This window comes from Peromyscus eremicus, chromosome 16_21 (assembly GCF_949786415.1).
Source record: "Peromyscus eremicus chromosome 16_21, PerEre_H2_v1, whole genome shotgun sequence".
In the NCBI taxonomy this organism is placed as follows: Eukaryota; Metazoa; Chordata; class Mammalia; order Rodentia; family Cricetidae; genus Peromyscus; species Peromyscus eremicus.
The window spans coordinates 26,243,925-26,259,142 of NC_081432.1; the positions used below are offsets into that span (position 1 = coordinate 26,243,925).

The 15,218-nt window shown below is 40.5% G+C and overlaps 1 protein-coding gene across 2 annotated transcripts in view; it reads right to left on the minus strand.

The window, feature by feature from the left end:
• Window positions 1-230: 230 nt before the first annotated feature.
• Window positions 231-15,218, minus strand: part of P4ha1 (prolyl 4-hydroxylase subunit alpha 1) — a 56,796-nt gene continuing 41,808 nt past the window's right edge. For both annotated transcript variants that reach the window (XM_059282062.1, XM_059282061.1), the window contains exons 10-15: window positions 9,508-9,607; window positions 6,190-6,243; window positions 5,787-5,852; window positions 2,892-2,960; window positions 2,116-2,212; window positions 231-607 (exon numbers count right to left, since the gene is read on the minus strand). In XM_059282062.1, the coding sequence (XP_059138045.1) occupies window positions 537-607; window positions 2,116-2,212; window positions 2,892-2,960; window positions 5,787-5,852; window positions 6,190-6,243; window positions 9,508-9,607 (457 nt within the window). In that variant the 3' untranslated portion in view covers window positions 231-536. The remainder of the gene's footprint in view (window positions 608-2,115; window positions 2,213-2,891; window positions 2,961-5,786; window positions 5,853-6,189; window positions 6,244-9,507; window positions 9,608-15,218) is intronic.

Below are 15,218 nucleotides of genomic sequence, written 5' to 3' on the forward strand. Positions count from 1 at the left end.
AGGAGGGGAATTTGGTAAAAACTATGGTTTCTTTAAATAGTAAGAAATATGAATGTGGAATAATAGATGGAGGCAAGCCCCTTAGGACCCAGACTAGGCTCCTAGTTGATTACCAGTGCTCAGCAACCCAGCAAAGGAAGAGCGGGGGTGTAAGCATCTGAACCCCATGCACAGCCTCTCTTGGCCCACCATCTACTGAGATGTGGAAAATCTACAATTGGATGGTTTGGTTTTTTGTTGTTGTTTTTTTTTAATCTAACCAAAATGCTCTTAAACAACAATTAGGATTCCTCATTTTAAATGTCCTGTACTCTGTGATAACGGAACTGTAAAATTTTACATAATGTGGTGATTGAGTGTTAATTAAAAAAACAAAAACCCCCACAAAATAAGTGATTGTCCACCTACAAAACACGGGATGAAGTTCATGACCGAATGAATCATGGAGTGTTAGTCAGCTGTAAACTTCAGAAAGTTCTAATCAGCAACTGTGCCAGGCATGTTAGAGCACATCGGGAGCGAGGGGAGCCTGTCTGTCACTCCAATTCCGACAGGGTGCACGGCCTTCGAAATTCTTGTCCACGTTCATGCAGCCATTTGTTGGATACTATGAGGAAAAAAAAAAAACAGACTTTTCTTCTCTCCTCTAAAAGCTTGTCAATAACAGTTTCAACATGGATTAAAACCCAGATAAAGGCAGATGCTGCATAAACTTGACAATGTTGGAAACATCAGATTTCATATATGTGTATCTAATGAGGCCTAAAGTGAGCTACACGTGGAACAGCATGGATGGAACAGAACACTTCCCCTGCTTCCAAGTGCTACCTCCAAATCCAAGGACAGTAAAGCGAACACGATTCTCTGATCAGTCATTGCTATCACATACACAGTTACATTGGTTCCAAAATGTTTGTTCTTGAGATGGGTTCTTCTGCATAGCCCTGGCTGTCCTGGAATTCACTCTGTAGACTAGGCTATCCTTAAACTCAAAGATCTGTGCTTGATTCTGTCTCTTGAGTGCTGGGGTTAAAAGCATGTACCACTACATCCATAATATACTCTTTTAAAGGATGCCCTCCCCCAAATTTTCTACCCCATTTTCTGGTATTACAGAATAAGCCAATGTCACTGACTTATACAAAATATCTGAACTAGGTTGCCTACACTCGTTATTGTCACCTCCCTGGTACCCAGTCTTTATTCAACAGTTGGCTCAAAGACATAAGAAAAAATGGCCAAAACCTTTGGCTGCTGCTTTAGACCACTCACATGATGGAGAAGCTCTTTCTTTGCTTTAGACCACTCACATGATGGAGAAGCTCTTTCTTTGCTTTAGACCACTCACATGATGGAGAAGCTCTTTCTTCCCAATCATCCTGTCCTCACTGAGGTCCAGCAGTTCACAAGCATCACAATCAAGAGGATTTTACGGTCTTGCTAAACAGGCTTCCTTGCAGTGGTTATATCATAACCACTAGGCACATGTAGACTGTGAGCATTTGAAATGTGGCCACTGACATACCGTAACACACATACTGATTAATATATATTAAACCTGTTTCTTTTCCTATTGTAGTTGTTAATGGGGCCATCCTATACCTGCAAGGTCTGAGAGGAGGCCTCTTAAATACTACACTAGAACCAAGTGCTGTCCCAGCCTTAGCACAAATCTATTCTGGCACTGAACATGCCTAAAAAGTAACTGCTGTGTGCTGAGGACACAAAGATTAAGCTAAGGCTTAGGAAAGCCCCATTAGCTCAGGGAGAAACACTCTCTCTTCCATCTCAGGCATTAGTCTGCACTGTGCCATATTCTGACTTACCCATCAGTACATGCTCTCAGACTGCGACTTTTCCAGGGGTAAGAAGTCAACTAATCTAACGCTTCTTGGAAAACTCAAGTGAAATGGAGTACCTACCCTCAAAAACAATCTCACTAAAATGCTCACCTATGGGATGCAAATTTATATTCAGATCAGACTTAGCTGAATCCCATACAACATGAAGCCATATGACAAATCATGGGAGGAGGCATTTTGTTGTAAGGTGCAGGTTATAAATTTAAAAGTGAAATAAAGAACTCATTTTTCAGAGACTACAGGAACTATTTACCCCATTTGTTTCCAACTAGCACAGGACAGGCTGCATGGCGTGTGCTGTAATCTCCTTCTCCACTGGCAAACAGATTATACCAGAAGACAGCGGTGCCCTGTGGAGAACAACTCAAAATTATCACCAGATAAAATGCTAGGTCTTCACTATTCACAGCACTTATGTTTTCCTGTTCCTTCTACAGTAGTGAATAGTGTTCTCTAATTCTCTAATTCTAATAGTGTTCTCTAATTCTATCTATCACTTTGAAATGTTTCCTTACTCATATGGAAGTTAACATATGGTTAACAAAAGAGTGTTTTAGCCGGGCATAGTGGCGCACGCCTTTAATCCCAGCACTTGGGAGGCAGATGGATCTCTGAGTTCAAGGACAGCCAGGGCTATACAGGGAAACCCTGTCTGGAAAAACCAAAAAAAAAAAAAAAGTGTTCTAAAGAACAGTCCAGCAATATGGAGAGAATTATACAAAAATCAAATCTTGGAAATTAGATCTCAATTATTGTTCCTTGCCCAGCCTTTACTTGGAGATTAATGTAGTCTGAAAATCTAACTTGGGGCTGGAGAGATGGCCCAGAGGACCCAGGTATTCCCAGCACCCACATGGCAGCTCACAATTGTCTTTAACTCCGGGATCTAACACATACATACAGGCAAAAGACCATACAATAAATATAAAAGAAAATGTAATTCATTCCTGGGCCACAATCTGCAGGTGCAGCTCTACTTCAGGAGAAAAAGACCCATAAAAACAAGCCCCACAAACAAAGCAAGCTTACTTTTTTGGGCCAAACACTGGCTCCTACTTCAGGAAAAACAGTAGCTCCTCCAGCGGACACATCACTCATCTACAAGAGAAAAAAAAATTTATCTTTAGATAAAATTTAAATAAAAAAAAAAAACAAAAACAGAAGATTAAAGAAATATATATTTTATATATATATATATATATATATATATATATATATATATATATATATATATATAGTTATCATAAAGGTAACCTAGAATAAAAATACAAACCTTAATTAACTGAAAAAGCACATGCACCAAGGAAATCCATCATAGTGAGAAGATTTTTAAACACCACCACAAGCAGAAAATACCAAATAAAACCCGACTATGTATTGCATCATAATGTCACCTCTAAAATAAGTGACTAAAAACATTGTGCCACCATGCCCTGCTAAACCACGTATTTTAAAAATAAGGGTAACACCACTAGCCAATTGTATTTCCAAATGTAATAACATCCTAACTACGTGTTTTTGTTTTCCCAGTGCTCAAGATCCAAGCCAGGATTCTGAGCTACAGCCTCAGTCATTAAGGCTCTTTTGACATGACTTTGGAATCTCTTCAAGTGGTGCGAGCCCATGTTCCCTCACCCCAACGCTGGGTAGAACTGAGGATATAGTTCAGAGGTAAAGTGCTTCCCTAGCAGGTGTGATTTAAAAACAGAGGACACCACTGTATGACTTCTAAAAACAGGCTGTAAAAATGTCATGTTCATGTAAAATTTTCTGTTTGGGAGGCTGGCTACTCTCCAAGCGTGAAGATGGCCAGGCCACATGGATTGGCTACAATGCTGTGGGATATCTTTCTGTACACTGTGAATGTATGTTGTTCCCACTGGTTAATAAAAAAGCTGCTTTGGCCTATGGCAAGGCAGCTTAGAGGTAGGCAGGAAATCCAAGGAGAGAGACAGGTGGGAAGAAGAGATGCCAGCCTGCTGCCCAAGGGGCAACAAGATGCCAGCAGACTGGTAATGCTATGGCCACGTGGCAACATATGGATGAACAGAAATGGGTTAAGATGAAAGAGCTCGTTAGCAAGAAGCCTGAGCCATAGGCCATACAACCTGTAATTAATAAAAGCCTCTGTTTACTCGGGACCAAGAGGCACTGCATTTGGTGTTCAAACATGGGGCAAGCATTTCCACCTAAGACTTGAGGAAGCTTTAAGAAAGAGTTCTAAAGCACAGCCAGAGCAGCTTCCCAGTTTGTGCCTCTCATGTAGGCCGTGGCACAGAGACGCTGCGGCATCTGAGCTTGACCTACGGCATGGAGGAGTGCCGCCATGGTACACAGAGGCATCTCCAAGTGGATTTAGCTTTTGCTAGCACAGACCAAAAAAAAAAAAAAAGGTTTCTGGGCTGCATGCCGCTTGATGGAGGCACAGACCCACTGCTTCCCAGAGCTGGCAGTAAGTGTACCTCTGCCATGTTGGGAAGCTGAATGGGGCAGAATCAACAGCAAAGCTGCTGCCCAGCTTAGCAGTTTCAAACCTCTCCTGGCCAGAAAAGGATTATAGATACACAATGAGACAGATTCAGATGGAATAAACATCTAAACGGTTTGCAATGTGTGTAAAAATGTACGTAGGCCTAGATGGGAGAGGAAAATGAGTATAGGCAGTTATATAAAGAAATAAATAGTTTAAAAAATAGTCTTTAAAGAGATAATAAAAAATATAAAAGAAATAGCCATGTAAAGATGGAAAATACACAAAGAGCCTGGATTAAGTATATTGTGTTTTCTCTACATTTTTGGACTGTTAAGGAGCTAACAGCAAGAAGACATTTGATTGTAAAGGCTGCTAAGTTATATATATATATATATATATATATATATATATATATATATATATATATATATATATATATATATATATGAATGAGGCCATAGGTTTGACACCCTACCACCTCCACCAAAGGGAAAAATCATTTGGAGGTGATTTGTCATATAACAGAAAAGTTTGATGAAATGGAACAAATATTAAATTTGGAGTTGGGCATGTAGCTCAGAGACACAGTGTTTGCTTAGCATATTTTAGGCCCTGAGTTTAATATTCTCTCTCTCTCTCTCTCTCTCTCTCTCTCTCTCTCTCTCTCTCTCTCTCTCTCTCTCTCTCACACACACACACACACACACACACACACACACTCTTCTAACAAATGTAATTTTTGCTGTTTTGAAACTTTAACCATGAAAATAGCTACTGTTCAGTGCTATGTTCTAATCTGAGTCCTGATTACCAGACATGTTCAGTTTATGGAAAACTGTAAAGCTACATGTTTATAATGTGTGCATATGTAGATAATGTATATATAGAAACAGTCCATATTCTAAAATACTGAACATCTCCAAGTACTAGGACTATCAGTATTTTTTTTGTTGTTTGGTTTTGTTTTTCAAGACAGTCTTTCACTATGTAGCCCTAGCTGTCCTGGAACTCATTCTGTAGACCAGGCTGGCCTCAAACTCACAGAGATCTGCCTGCTCTGCCTCCTGAGTTCTGGGATTAAAGGCAGGCACCACCATCACCAGGAAATAATTTTTAAACAACACCCTTTCCCCTCAGAGACAAGGTCTCATAATCAATGCTGGCCTCAAACTCACTATATACCCGAGGATGCCCTTGATCCTTCTGTCTTTCAAGTACTGGGACTGCAGGCATGCAGCCCTATGCCTGGCCTATGACATGCTAGAAATCAAACCCAGGCCTTCCCGCACACTGGACAAATCATGGAGCCTCACCCCCAGGCCTTTTTCTGTTTGAGACCCAGGCTGGTTGACATAACTATGTAGTCGACGGGAGTGACCCCAAATCAACTTCATGTAACACACCAAAATCAAGGAGTCATGCAATCCAATCTCAATTTAGCTGTAACTTACATAGAACAGCCACGTAGCAATTCTATTTCCTGTCCCAAGCTCTCTGAAAGCATCCGGCTCATCTTTCTGTGGATAAAGCAGTGAATAGAATGGTATACAACTCAGTAATGTGAATACTCAGGGACACAGTAGTAGGAAGTTAAAGAACATACTCCCAATATACTACCAGTGAGCTGTGCCCACACACTAGCCTCTCGGTGCTTGCATCAGCCCACACCCTGGATACTTTTGGCAAAATTATCAGAGAAAACAAACTCTAGACCTGTTTTCTGAATGAATCAATAATGTGTTCTTCTATGTAATGGTGTTAGCAGAAATTAAGGATGGGAGAAGGAAGGGGGTGTGTAGTAACAGAACAGTACTTCAGACATGGAGTACCTAAAGTGGATTTAGTTTCACATACCCGTGCAAAGTCAAAATGGGGTTCATACTGTCCTCCAACTCCATAATTTGCTACCTGAAGGAAAGAAACAAAACATGAATGAGAACTATTAATATTACCATTCAAGGGTGCAGAGTTTGCAAAGCAAGACTGAGTTCCTGAGTCTAACCTCTAGTATCAAAAAGGGGGGGGGGATCAAGATTAATATTCAAAAAATTCTTAAGAGCCCCCATTTTGACCTCTTATATAGTTAGGTAAACTTTAAAAACTATTGTGTGTGTGTGTGTGTGTGTATGTGTGTGCGCGCACGCGCCCCCCTTCATGATTATATGTGCATCATATGTGCTGGAACCTGTGGAGGCAGGAAGGGGGCAGCGGGTCCTCTGGAAATGGAGTTACAGGAGATTGTGAGCTACCATGTGTGTGCTGGGAACTGAACCCCGATCCTCTGGAAGAGCAACAAGTGCTCTTAATCACTCAGCCATCTCTCTAGCCCAATGCACTTTAACAAAAATTGTCTTTTACATAATTTTCATCGTTTTAGGTTAAAGGGAAGAAGTCCATACCAATGTAATCATTCCCGCTGTAGGGTCCTAATAATTCAGATGTTCCCCATGATGCCCCAGTAAAGGAGGCATTTGGTCTAAGTCCATATCACAGTTATAACTTAGGACACAATATAAAATGAAAATGATGTTTTCTTTAACCCTATCCTCCATCACAAAATCAAATGCTGACAAATGGATAGTTAAGAGCCACCATGACAGAGAAGATGCCATCTATAAATTATTACACTGTGTCCTTTACTTGTTATGTTGTGGAAACAACTGTGTCCTCTAGGAAGGAGAAATGTATCAACTCTCTAGTAGGGTAAATGATTAGGTAAGAAAAAAACACATCAAGATGGTTTTTAAAAATAATCAGATCAAATACCCAGGAAGATGATCAGAGTTAAATTTAAGCAACCAGGGTCCCTGCTCTGCAGCGGCCGTCAGCTCAGCTGCTGTGGTATACTGACTGTAAGGGCACGAGGCACAGGAGCTGCTCCAGTTAGTTCTTCCTGTAACAACTCACTACACATCAGGTCAAGGAGCAACCACGGCATCCCTCCCAAAGGCTGTCAAGACAGCACAGCCGGGACCTGTGTCACCTGCCCACCGCAGTGACAACCCCAGGTGACAGTCGGCAGTAGAGCACAGCGGGGAGCATGAAGGTTCGAATGCTAACGAGGGAGATGTGCCCACTCTTGTCTGAGAGACTCCAGGCAAGCAGCCTGGGAACTTCCTGATGGCAGGTGAGTGGAAGGAGGAGAACGTCACCTCAGATACTTCCGAGCACTGACAGCACAAAGGACAAAACCAACTCCGAAGTACGCCATGTCACAACACGGAAGTCCACAATAAAACTGGGACAAGTACCAGTCAAACCATTTAAAAAAAAAAAAAAAAAAAACACAAAGTACAACACATTGGTTCTCCATTATTTCTAATGTTGTAAATTGTCAAGATAATTAAACAGAAAAAAGTCTTTTCAAGCAATGGTCCTGGGACAATTGACACCCACTCGGAAGTGATGAAGCTGGAGCCGCCTCACCATACCACATGTGAAACACCATCCAAATGATGTAAGTAGTAATAGAATTCTTCAGGGCCAGGGGTAGAGTGTGTGGTCACACGCTTGAGACCGCAGACTTGGTTCCTAGCCACTGAGGAAGAGAACGGAAGCTCTCACTACAGGAGGAAACTCAAGTATTGGCTGTGGATCACATGACACAAGCAGCAGAAAAGTGTCGGGAAAACTGCAGCAGTGAGACTCATGGGTAGAGGGCTCAGGCTCAGGGTAAGAGTGCTTGCTGGCAGGCAGGAGGCCCCGAGGGCAGGGTCCCCGCACCCATGTGTGTAAAAGCACGGCCCAGCTGTGGCTGTGGAAGCCCAGCCCTGGGAAATGAGGTGAGGGTCTGCAGAGAGACAGGAGGATCACTGGGGCTCACTGACTAGCCAACCTAACCTAGGGCTCCAGCTTCAGTGAGACCCCATCTCAAGGGTCGTCCAACACCTGACTTCCTTGTGGGTGTGCAAATACATGAACCACACATAGATTAAAACTTGTGTTAATGGACACCACCGAGAAAGTGAAGATAGGTCACAGAACAGGATTTCCTATCTACAAGTCAGTTGTCTGATAAGGGACTAGTATCCAGAACATATAAAGAACACAAATCAACAGAACAGGAGAAATGACCAATAAGCCTGTGAACAATGTTCAGCATCATTATTCATCAGGAACACGCCAGGGAACCCGGAAACAGCAGTTGACACCCACTGTGCAGGCTGCACTAACACTGGAAAAGGACAGTGTTAAGGAGGTTCATGTGTTGCTGCCGCACCCACTTTGGAAAACAGCCTGAAAGCTCTTCAGATGTTAAGTGCAGGGCTGCCACATGAGTTCACTCTCATGTGTACACACACTCATAAAACACACATGGGAATTTCCCATGTTTGGTCCTACAAAAACTTGCATGCAGAATTAGTCACAGCAGCAAAAAAGCAGAAGTAACCCAGATATCCATCAACTGATGAGCAGACAGAGAAAAGGTAACTCCATGAAAGGAATCATGCTGTTAAAAGAATAAAGTAGGGATACATGCTGCAACATACACCTTAGCAACATAATTTTTAGTGAAAGAAATCTGATATAAAGGTCACATGTTAAGCAATTCCTATATACAAAATATCCAAAATAAGTACATTCATAGAAGCACAAAGTAGCTAGTAGTACCAGGGGCCTGGGAAGGGGAATAGAAGTTAGTGCTCAGGGTATGGACAGTTTCTTGCTAGGGTGATGAAAACATCTGAAATTAAATCACGGTGATGAGGTCACAACCAAGTAAATATACCTAAACCAAGGTAAAATGTATGACACCCAATTATACCTCAATTTAAAAAATACCTTTTAAAGAGCCAAAGTCACCCCAGCCATTCATAAGGAGGCTGGGTCCAGGAATGAACAAGAAAAATTAGGGACAAGTAGGATGGCTCAGTGGGTAAAGGCCACCAAGCCGGGTAACTTGAGTCCAGTTCTGAGGACCCACAGCATATACATATGTATGCACGCACCATGATAAATAATTTGAAAATTTAAAAGTTAAGCGTATGCTTAATATTAAGTTTAGTAATAGGTATCTTTCAATTTTTCAATTTCTGCAGTGGATTAGGTGTTTTGAATGCTGTGGCTTACAGGGTCGCTTGCACAAGTAAAGCACTGTCTGTTCAGTGCAGGAAATCTACAGAAGAGCCTCCTGGAGAAGCAGGAATAACTTCAGATGCTGCGGTTGCTTACCTGTAATTCCTCTGCTGTGGAAACATCTAGGCCTGTGAGATCTTGTATTCTCATGTTAATTCTAGACACCACAGGGTCTTCATAACCAGCCAGCCAAGCACTAGGACAAGAAAATATCAGTTTTATGGCTACTGTTTCATTAGATAAAAGCCCAACAGCTGCCACTTTCAAAGTAACACAGTGTTAGAGACCAAATCCAGCCAGGACACTGCATGCTAAACCAATGTCTACCATGATGCTTCCTTCTCACCCTTAGTTTCCTGAGTTTCACTGTGGAGTTCAGGCTAGCCTTCATCTGCAGCGTCCCTTGATTCAGTCTCCCAAGTACTAGGATAACTGTACACTACCACACTCAGCCGGATAATAAACTTGCAGCTTATCTGCTTGATCTGCTCGTCTGACAGATTTTCACTAATAGTTTCTTAATGGTGACACATTCTGCAGTTAGAGGAAATCCCACGTTGCATTTCTATGAAATGCTGCATTAATGGAGGGAAACTATTAATGCTACTTCCTATATTGAGAATCCTCCTCCTGCCCTCTCTCCTTTTCTCTCTTGAGACAAGGCCTCATTTTATTGCCTCATCTCCAACTTCTGGGCTTGAGGAATCTTACCCAGTCTCCTGAACAGCTGGAACTGCAGGGGCACACCACCTATTTACACTGAAAATTTCTGGACATTTCAGAAAAATACATGTTAAGCTGGAAACAATTATTTCTTCTACATACAGTAGAGGAGCTGACTAGATTAGGTCAAAGGGTTTGGGGGCTGCTCTACGGTGATATTTTACTGGGGACAAATTCATGCATTATATGCTTAAATAACTTTTATACATACATTGCTGGCAGGAAAATAAAATGGTGCAGACAATATAGAAAACAGTTTAGCATTTCCTTTAAATGTTAGACATAGTTTACCACCAGCAATTCTACTTCTATTTAGATACTCAAGAAAAACAAAATCATAAAATATAGAAATGTTCATAGCAACATTACCAGCCAAAAAGTAATCTTATTAATGTTCATCAATTTATGAACAGACTCACTGCAAATGTAGTAAATCTAAAAACATGAATCATTGTGCCATTAAAGGAATAAAGCAAGGATGCATGCTCTAACATAAAATCTTAAAAACATGTGAAGTGAAAGAAGCTAGATACAAAGGGCCTCATGCTCTATGACTCCATTTATATGAAATATGCAGAACAGGCAAATCAATATGGAAAGCAATTACTGGTTGCCATGGGGGGGTATGGAGTGGGGTAGGGTGGGTAATGAGTAACTCCATTCATGGATTCATGATTAGGGGTATGTGTGAAAAATGTTTAAGGAGTCTGGAGAAATAGCTCAGTGGATAAAGTGTCCGGGTCCTTAAGAGACAGAGACTGAATCCTTAGATAAGCTGGCTAGGTAGACTAACCAAACTGGCAGACTCCAAGTTCAGCAAGAGATCTTCAGTTTAAAAAAAATATATACGGAAAACAAGAAAGACTCCTGACATCAACCTCTGGTCTCCACTTGACGCATGAAAAAAGAAATCTGTGTTTAGTGAATGTTACTATATAAAAATGCCTGGAATTAAATGATAACTGTAGCACAACTGAAATACACACTTTTGAAAAGTGTAGTTGACAGTGGTGGCTGAAGTAGATGCTGCTTCAACCTCAGGATTTGGGAAGTTGAGATAGTACTAAGAGTCTGAAGTCACCCTCAGCTACAGAAGAAAACCCTGCCTAAAAAACAAAACTTAGTAAAAATTTAGAAAGTAAAAACAATGCTGGACAGTGGTGGCACACACCTTTATCCTAGAACTCAGGAGGCAGAGGCAGGTGAATCTGAGTTCAAGGCCAGTCTGATTTACAAAGCGATTTCCAGGACAGTCAGGGCTGTTACACAGAGAATTCCTGTCTCCAAAAAAAGGACTAAATAAATAAATAGAATTTTAAAAAAATGTAAAAATAAGGCTGGAGAGATGGCTCATCAGTTAAGAGCATTGGCTGCTCCTCCAGAGGACCTAGGCTTGGTTCCCAGCAGACATGATAATTCCAGTTCCAGGGTATCTGATGCCTTCTTCTGGCCTCTGCTGGCACCAGGCATGCCATGCATTTATGCAGACATATTTGCAAAATATCCATATTCATAAAGTAAAATTAAAATTAAAAAATTTTAAACATAAAAATAAAAAAGTGAATTTTGTGACTTGGAAGCTGTACTGCCGATGTAAGGCCAGGGTAAACCTCAGATCTCAAACAAGAGGGAACCCCAAGTTCCAGTATATCCTTTGTTCTGCTTCTGACCAGTCCATCAACATTTTCTTCCTTCTCATTAAGCTTTGATTCTACAGTCCATTGTTTTAACAGTATTCTTGCTAAAAACCTAACTTAACTGTCCAGTAAAAAGAACAATCCTGTATCACTTTTCTAGTTTATTATATTTCATTTTGTAGTGCTGAGGATGAAACCCAGGACCTTACATATGCTAGGCAAACATTTTAACACTGAGGTGATATACTCAGCCCTAATTTTTTTATTTACATTAATCACAAATTAAGGTTACGGTATGTTCTAGTAAAGTTCCATGAAGCCAGCTTTGAATGGTGAGTCTGTGCTTATCACAACATGAAATTTACTACCCAAAGACAGAAACCAACTTCTACTTCCACTTCTCCGACAGCTATCAACTTTTTAAATGTCTATTGTCTGTTTTGAGACAGGATCTTAAGGGGTCAGGCTGGCCTTGAACTCACTATGAGCTGTACTCCCAACTCTCCGGCATCCACCTACCCGCTCTAGTAATTCTATATGCACTGCATCCTCCATTAAAAATTAAATAGCCAAATATCTTCCTTTTGGACTCATAACAGGCCTTGTACTTTCAATTACTTCAATTAAAAAATTACATTTTTTAAAAGCAAGATTCCTCTACTTTAAATAACCCTGACTTTTCTTTTTAACATACAACTCTTAAAAGCATCACAGGAAAGCTGGCTGAGGAATAAACAACACCCTCCATTTTGGAGACAGTTACAGACCGCCACGGGAATATGTCAGGAATCCAACCTGAACACTGTCACACCTCCTTCCACAACACAGATGTGAAAACTAACATGTTACAATTAGCTAATATAAAATCAATGCACTGTTCCTTTGTAAAGGCAAATGATACTGCTGGGCTTATAAAGTACTAGTTCCTAAGAGCAACATTCCCAATTTCTAATTCTTTTTTTTTTTTCCCCTTTTTCCCTGAGACAGGGTTTCTCTGTGTAGTTTTGGTGAGTGTCTTGGATCTCTTTCTGTAGACCAGGCTGGTCTCAAACTCACAGACATCTGCTTGGCTCTGTCTCCTGAGTGCTGGGATCAAAGACCACCGCCCGGCAGTAATTCTTTAAGTGCTTGATGGTTGGTAAAGTAATTTTAGACAGGGCTGGAGAGATGGCTCAGTGGTTAAGAGCACTGGCTGCTCTTCCAGAGGTCCTGAGTTCAATCCCAGCAACCACATGGTAGCTTACAACCATGTGTAATGAGATCTGGCACCCTCTTCTGGCCTGCAGGGATACATGCAGACAGAATACTGTATACATAATAAATAAATAAATCTTAAAAAAAAACCAACAACAATAACCCAATTTTAGGCATAAATGTCATATTATGTTTATGACATATAATAGAATTATGAAATTATAAATAAATGATTGTCGGAAATCATTACTTCAGAGTGAAAAACTAAAAACTGTCTCCAAGAATAATCCACCAAAATCAAAGACCCTTCCTCCTAGTTTAAGCAGACTGTTTACTTTTACAGCAGGATCTGTGCTATAGCAAGCTGACTTCAGAATTCACCCAACTTAACTGTCTTTTCACAGCGCATAACTGAACCTTTCAAACCTTAAATTCTATTCATCTCATCTAGCCATTTATCCAGCCGGCAATAAGAGGTAAGTGTTGTTTTGTTTTTGGCTGGGGGGTATTTGGTTTTCCTATAGAAAAAGACAGACATGATTTACCTGCTTAATGTTACATATAGTTTGAATTCTTGGAATCAAGCAATCCTGCCTTAGCCTCCCAGTCAGCTAAGACTACAGGTACCCGTCACGGCCAGCGTGAACTTTTTTAAACAGTAGCAAACTTCCATGTGTGCCCTGCCAAAGAAAATTCCATTTGCTGGAATGCTGGAACCTTTCCTTCTACACAAAATGATACAATCACTTGGAATGTTACAAAGTGCAGATGTTGCTAGAGCAAAAGGGATTATTACATTAACTGACATCAGAACACATATTTTCTCATAATTTATAAGGGAAACAAAATGTTGGGTTTATTTATAACTTAAATTTTAATATAAACTTCAAATTTCAGTGGCTCAGGCCTGTACTAGGGTACTCCCAAGTATTAGGGAGGTTGAGACAGGAGGATCACAGGCTCACGGCAAACTGTGCATCAACACCTTACTAAGGCCCTGTCTCTAAACAGAGTAAAAGAAGAGGGCCAGGGACATAGTGCAGGGTGGAGCACCTGCTTAGCGCACGATCGCTGGCACCAAAGAAAACTTGACTTCCACTAGTAATGATAAGCATCTGGATCTACCTACCTACCTACCTACCTACCTATCCATCTATTCATTCATTCATCGTGAAATTCTTCCTCTAATAGTAAAAAACTTTATTTGTTAAAGTATACTCAATATTTCCAGTGGGAAGCTTCTTTAACAGCTAAGGTCTGTCTCTCAAAGCTTATTTTTATTTTGATATGTTTCTTTAAAAATAAATATTAAAGCCATTGAAATATAAAGTTCATTTTTCACTAGTTCATTTAAAACACACCATACTTTGCCAAGACTGGTCAAAATTCTTCTCAGGCACTGAATGACACTGGCTGGAAGCCTTCTGTTGCCACTTAGAATGTGTAACATCCAGTATGACTATGCCTTTCTCAACTAAGCCAATAAAGCCACTTCTCAGGGTTATAAAACTAGAATACTTAAACAGTAAGTCTGAAATGTTTGAGAGTAGTTAGCTTTAAGAAAACAAATATTTGTAGATCACTTTCAACAGAAGTTATTTGAAACCAGTAAGAGTCCAATGACGTACTTGGCTGAGAATTCCTTCATCGTGTCTATTTTATATATAGAAAGCTTTTTAAAATGTCGTCCAAAACACTTCATTCATGAAAGTTTGGTTTTCTAATTTTTAAGATTATAATAGAACCGTATCATTTCCCTTTCCTCCTTTGAAGTTTTAAATACTCCCTAGAAGCATCCAAATCAGGAGAACCTAAAATACTTACTAGCTTTATCACTGTGAAAATGTCAAACCCACGCGCAAGTCTCTGAAATGTAGTAACAGCTTTTGGGGGATACTTTGTTTTGAGACAGGGTCCCCTATGTACACTAGGCTAACCTCAAACTCACAGATTCCCTGCTCTCGGCCTCCTGAATACTGGAATTACAAGCATGCACAGCCACACCTGGCCAAAGAAGGTCATATTTCGATTCAGTAACAGAATGGAAAATCAGTATAGGATTAACTTGAAACTAAAATTGATTACAATTCACAGAAGCCCAGTAAATCATGTCTTAGAACAAATTCACCCAAATTAGTTTTTTTGCAAATCCTCACTATCTGTTCATGTTCCTTAAGGATAACTGCTCTGATTATTAGTAGATCTAAAGCAGACCGTGACTAACTTTAATTCATCCACGTCTCTGGCAAGTTT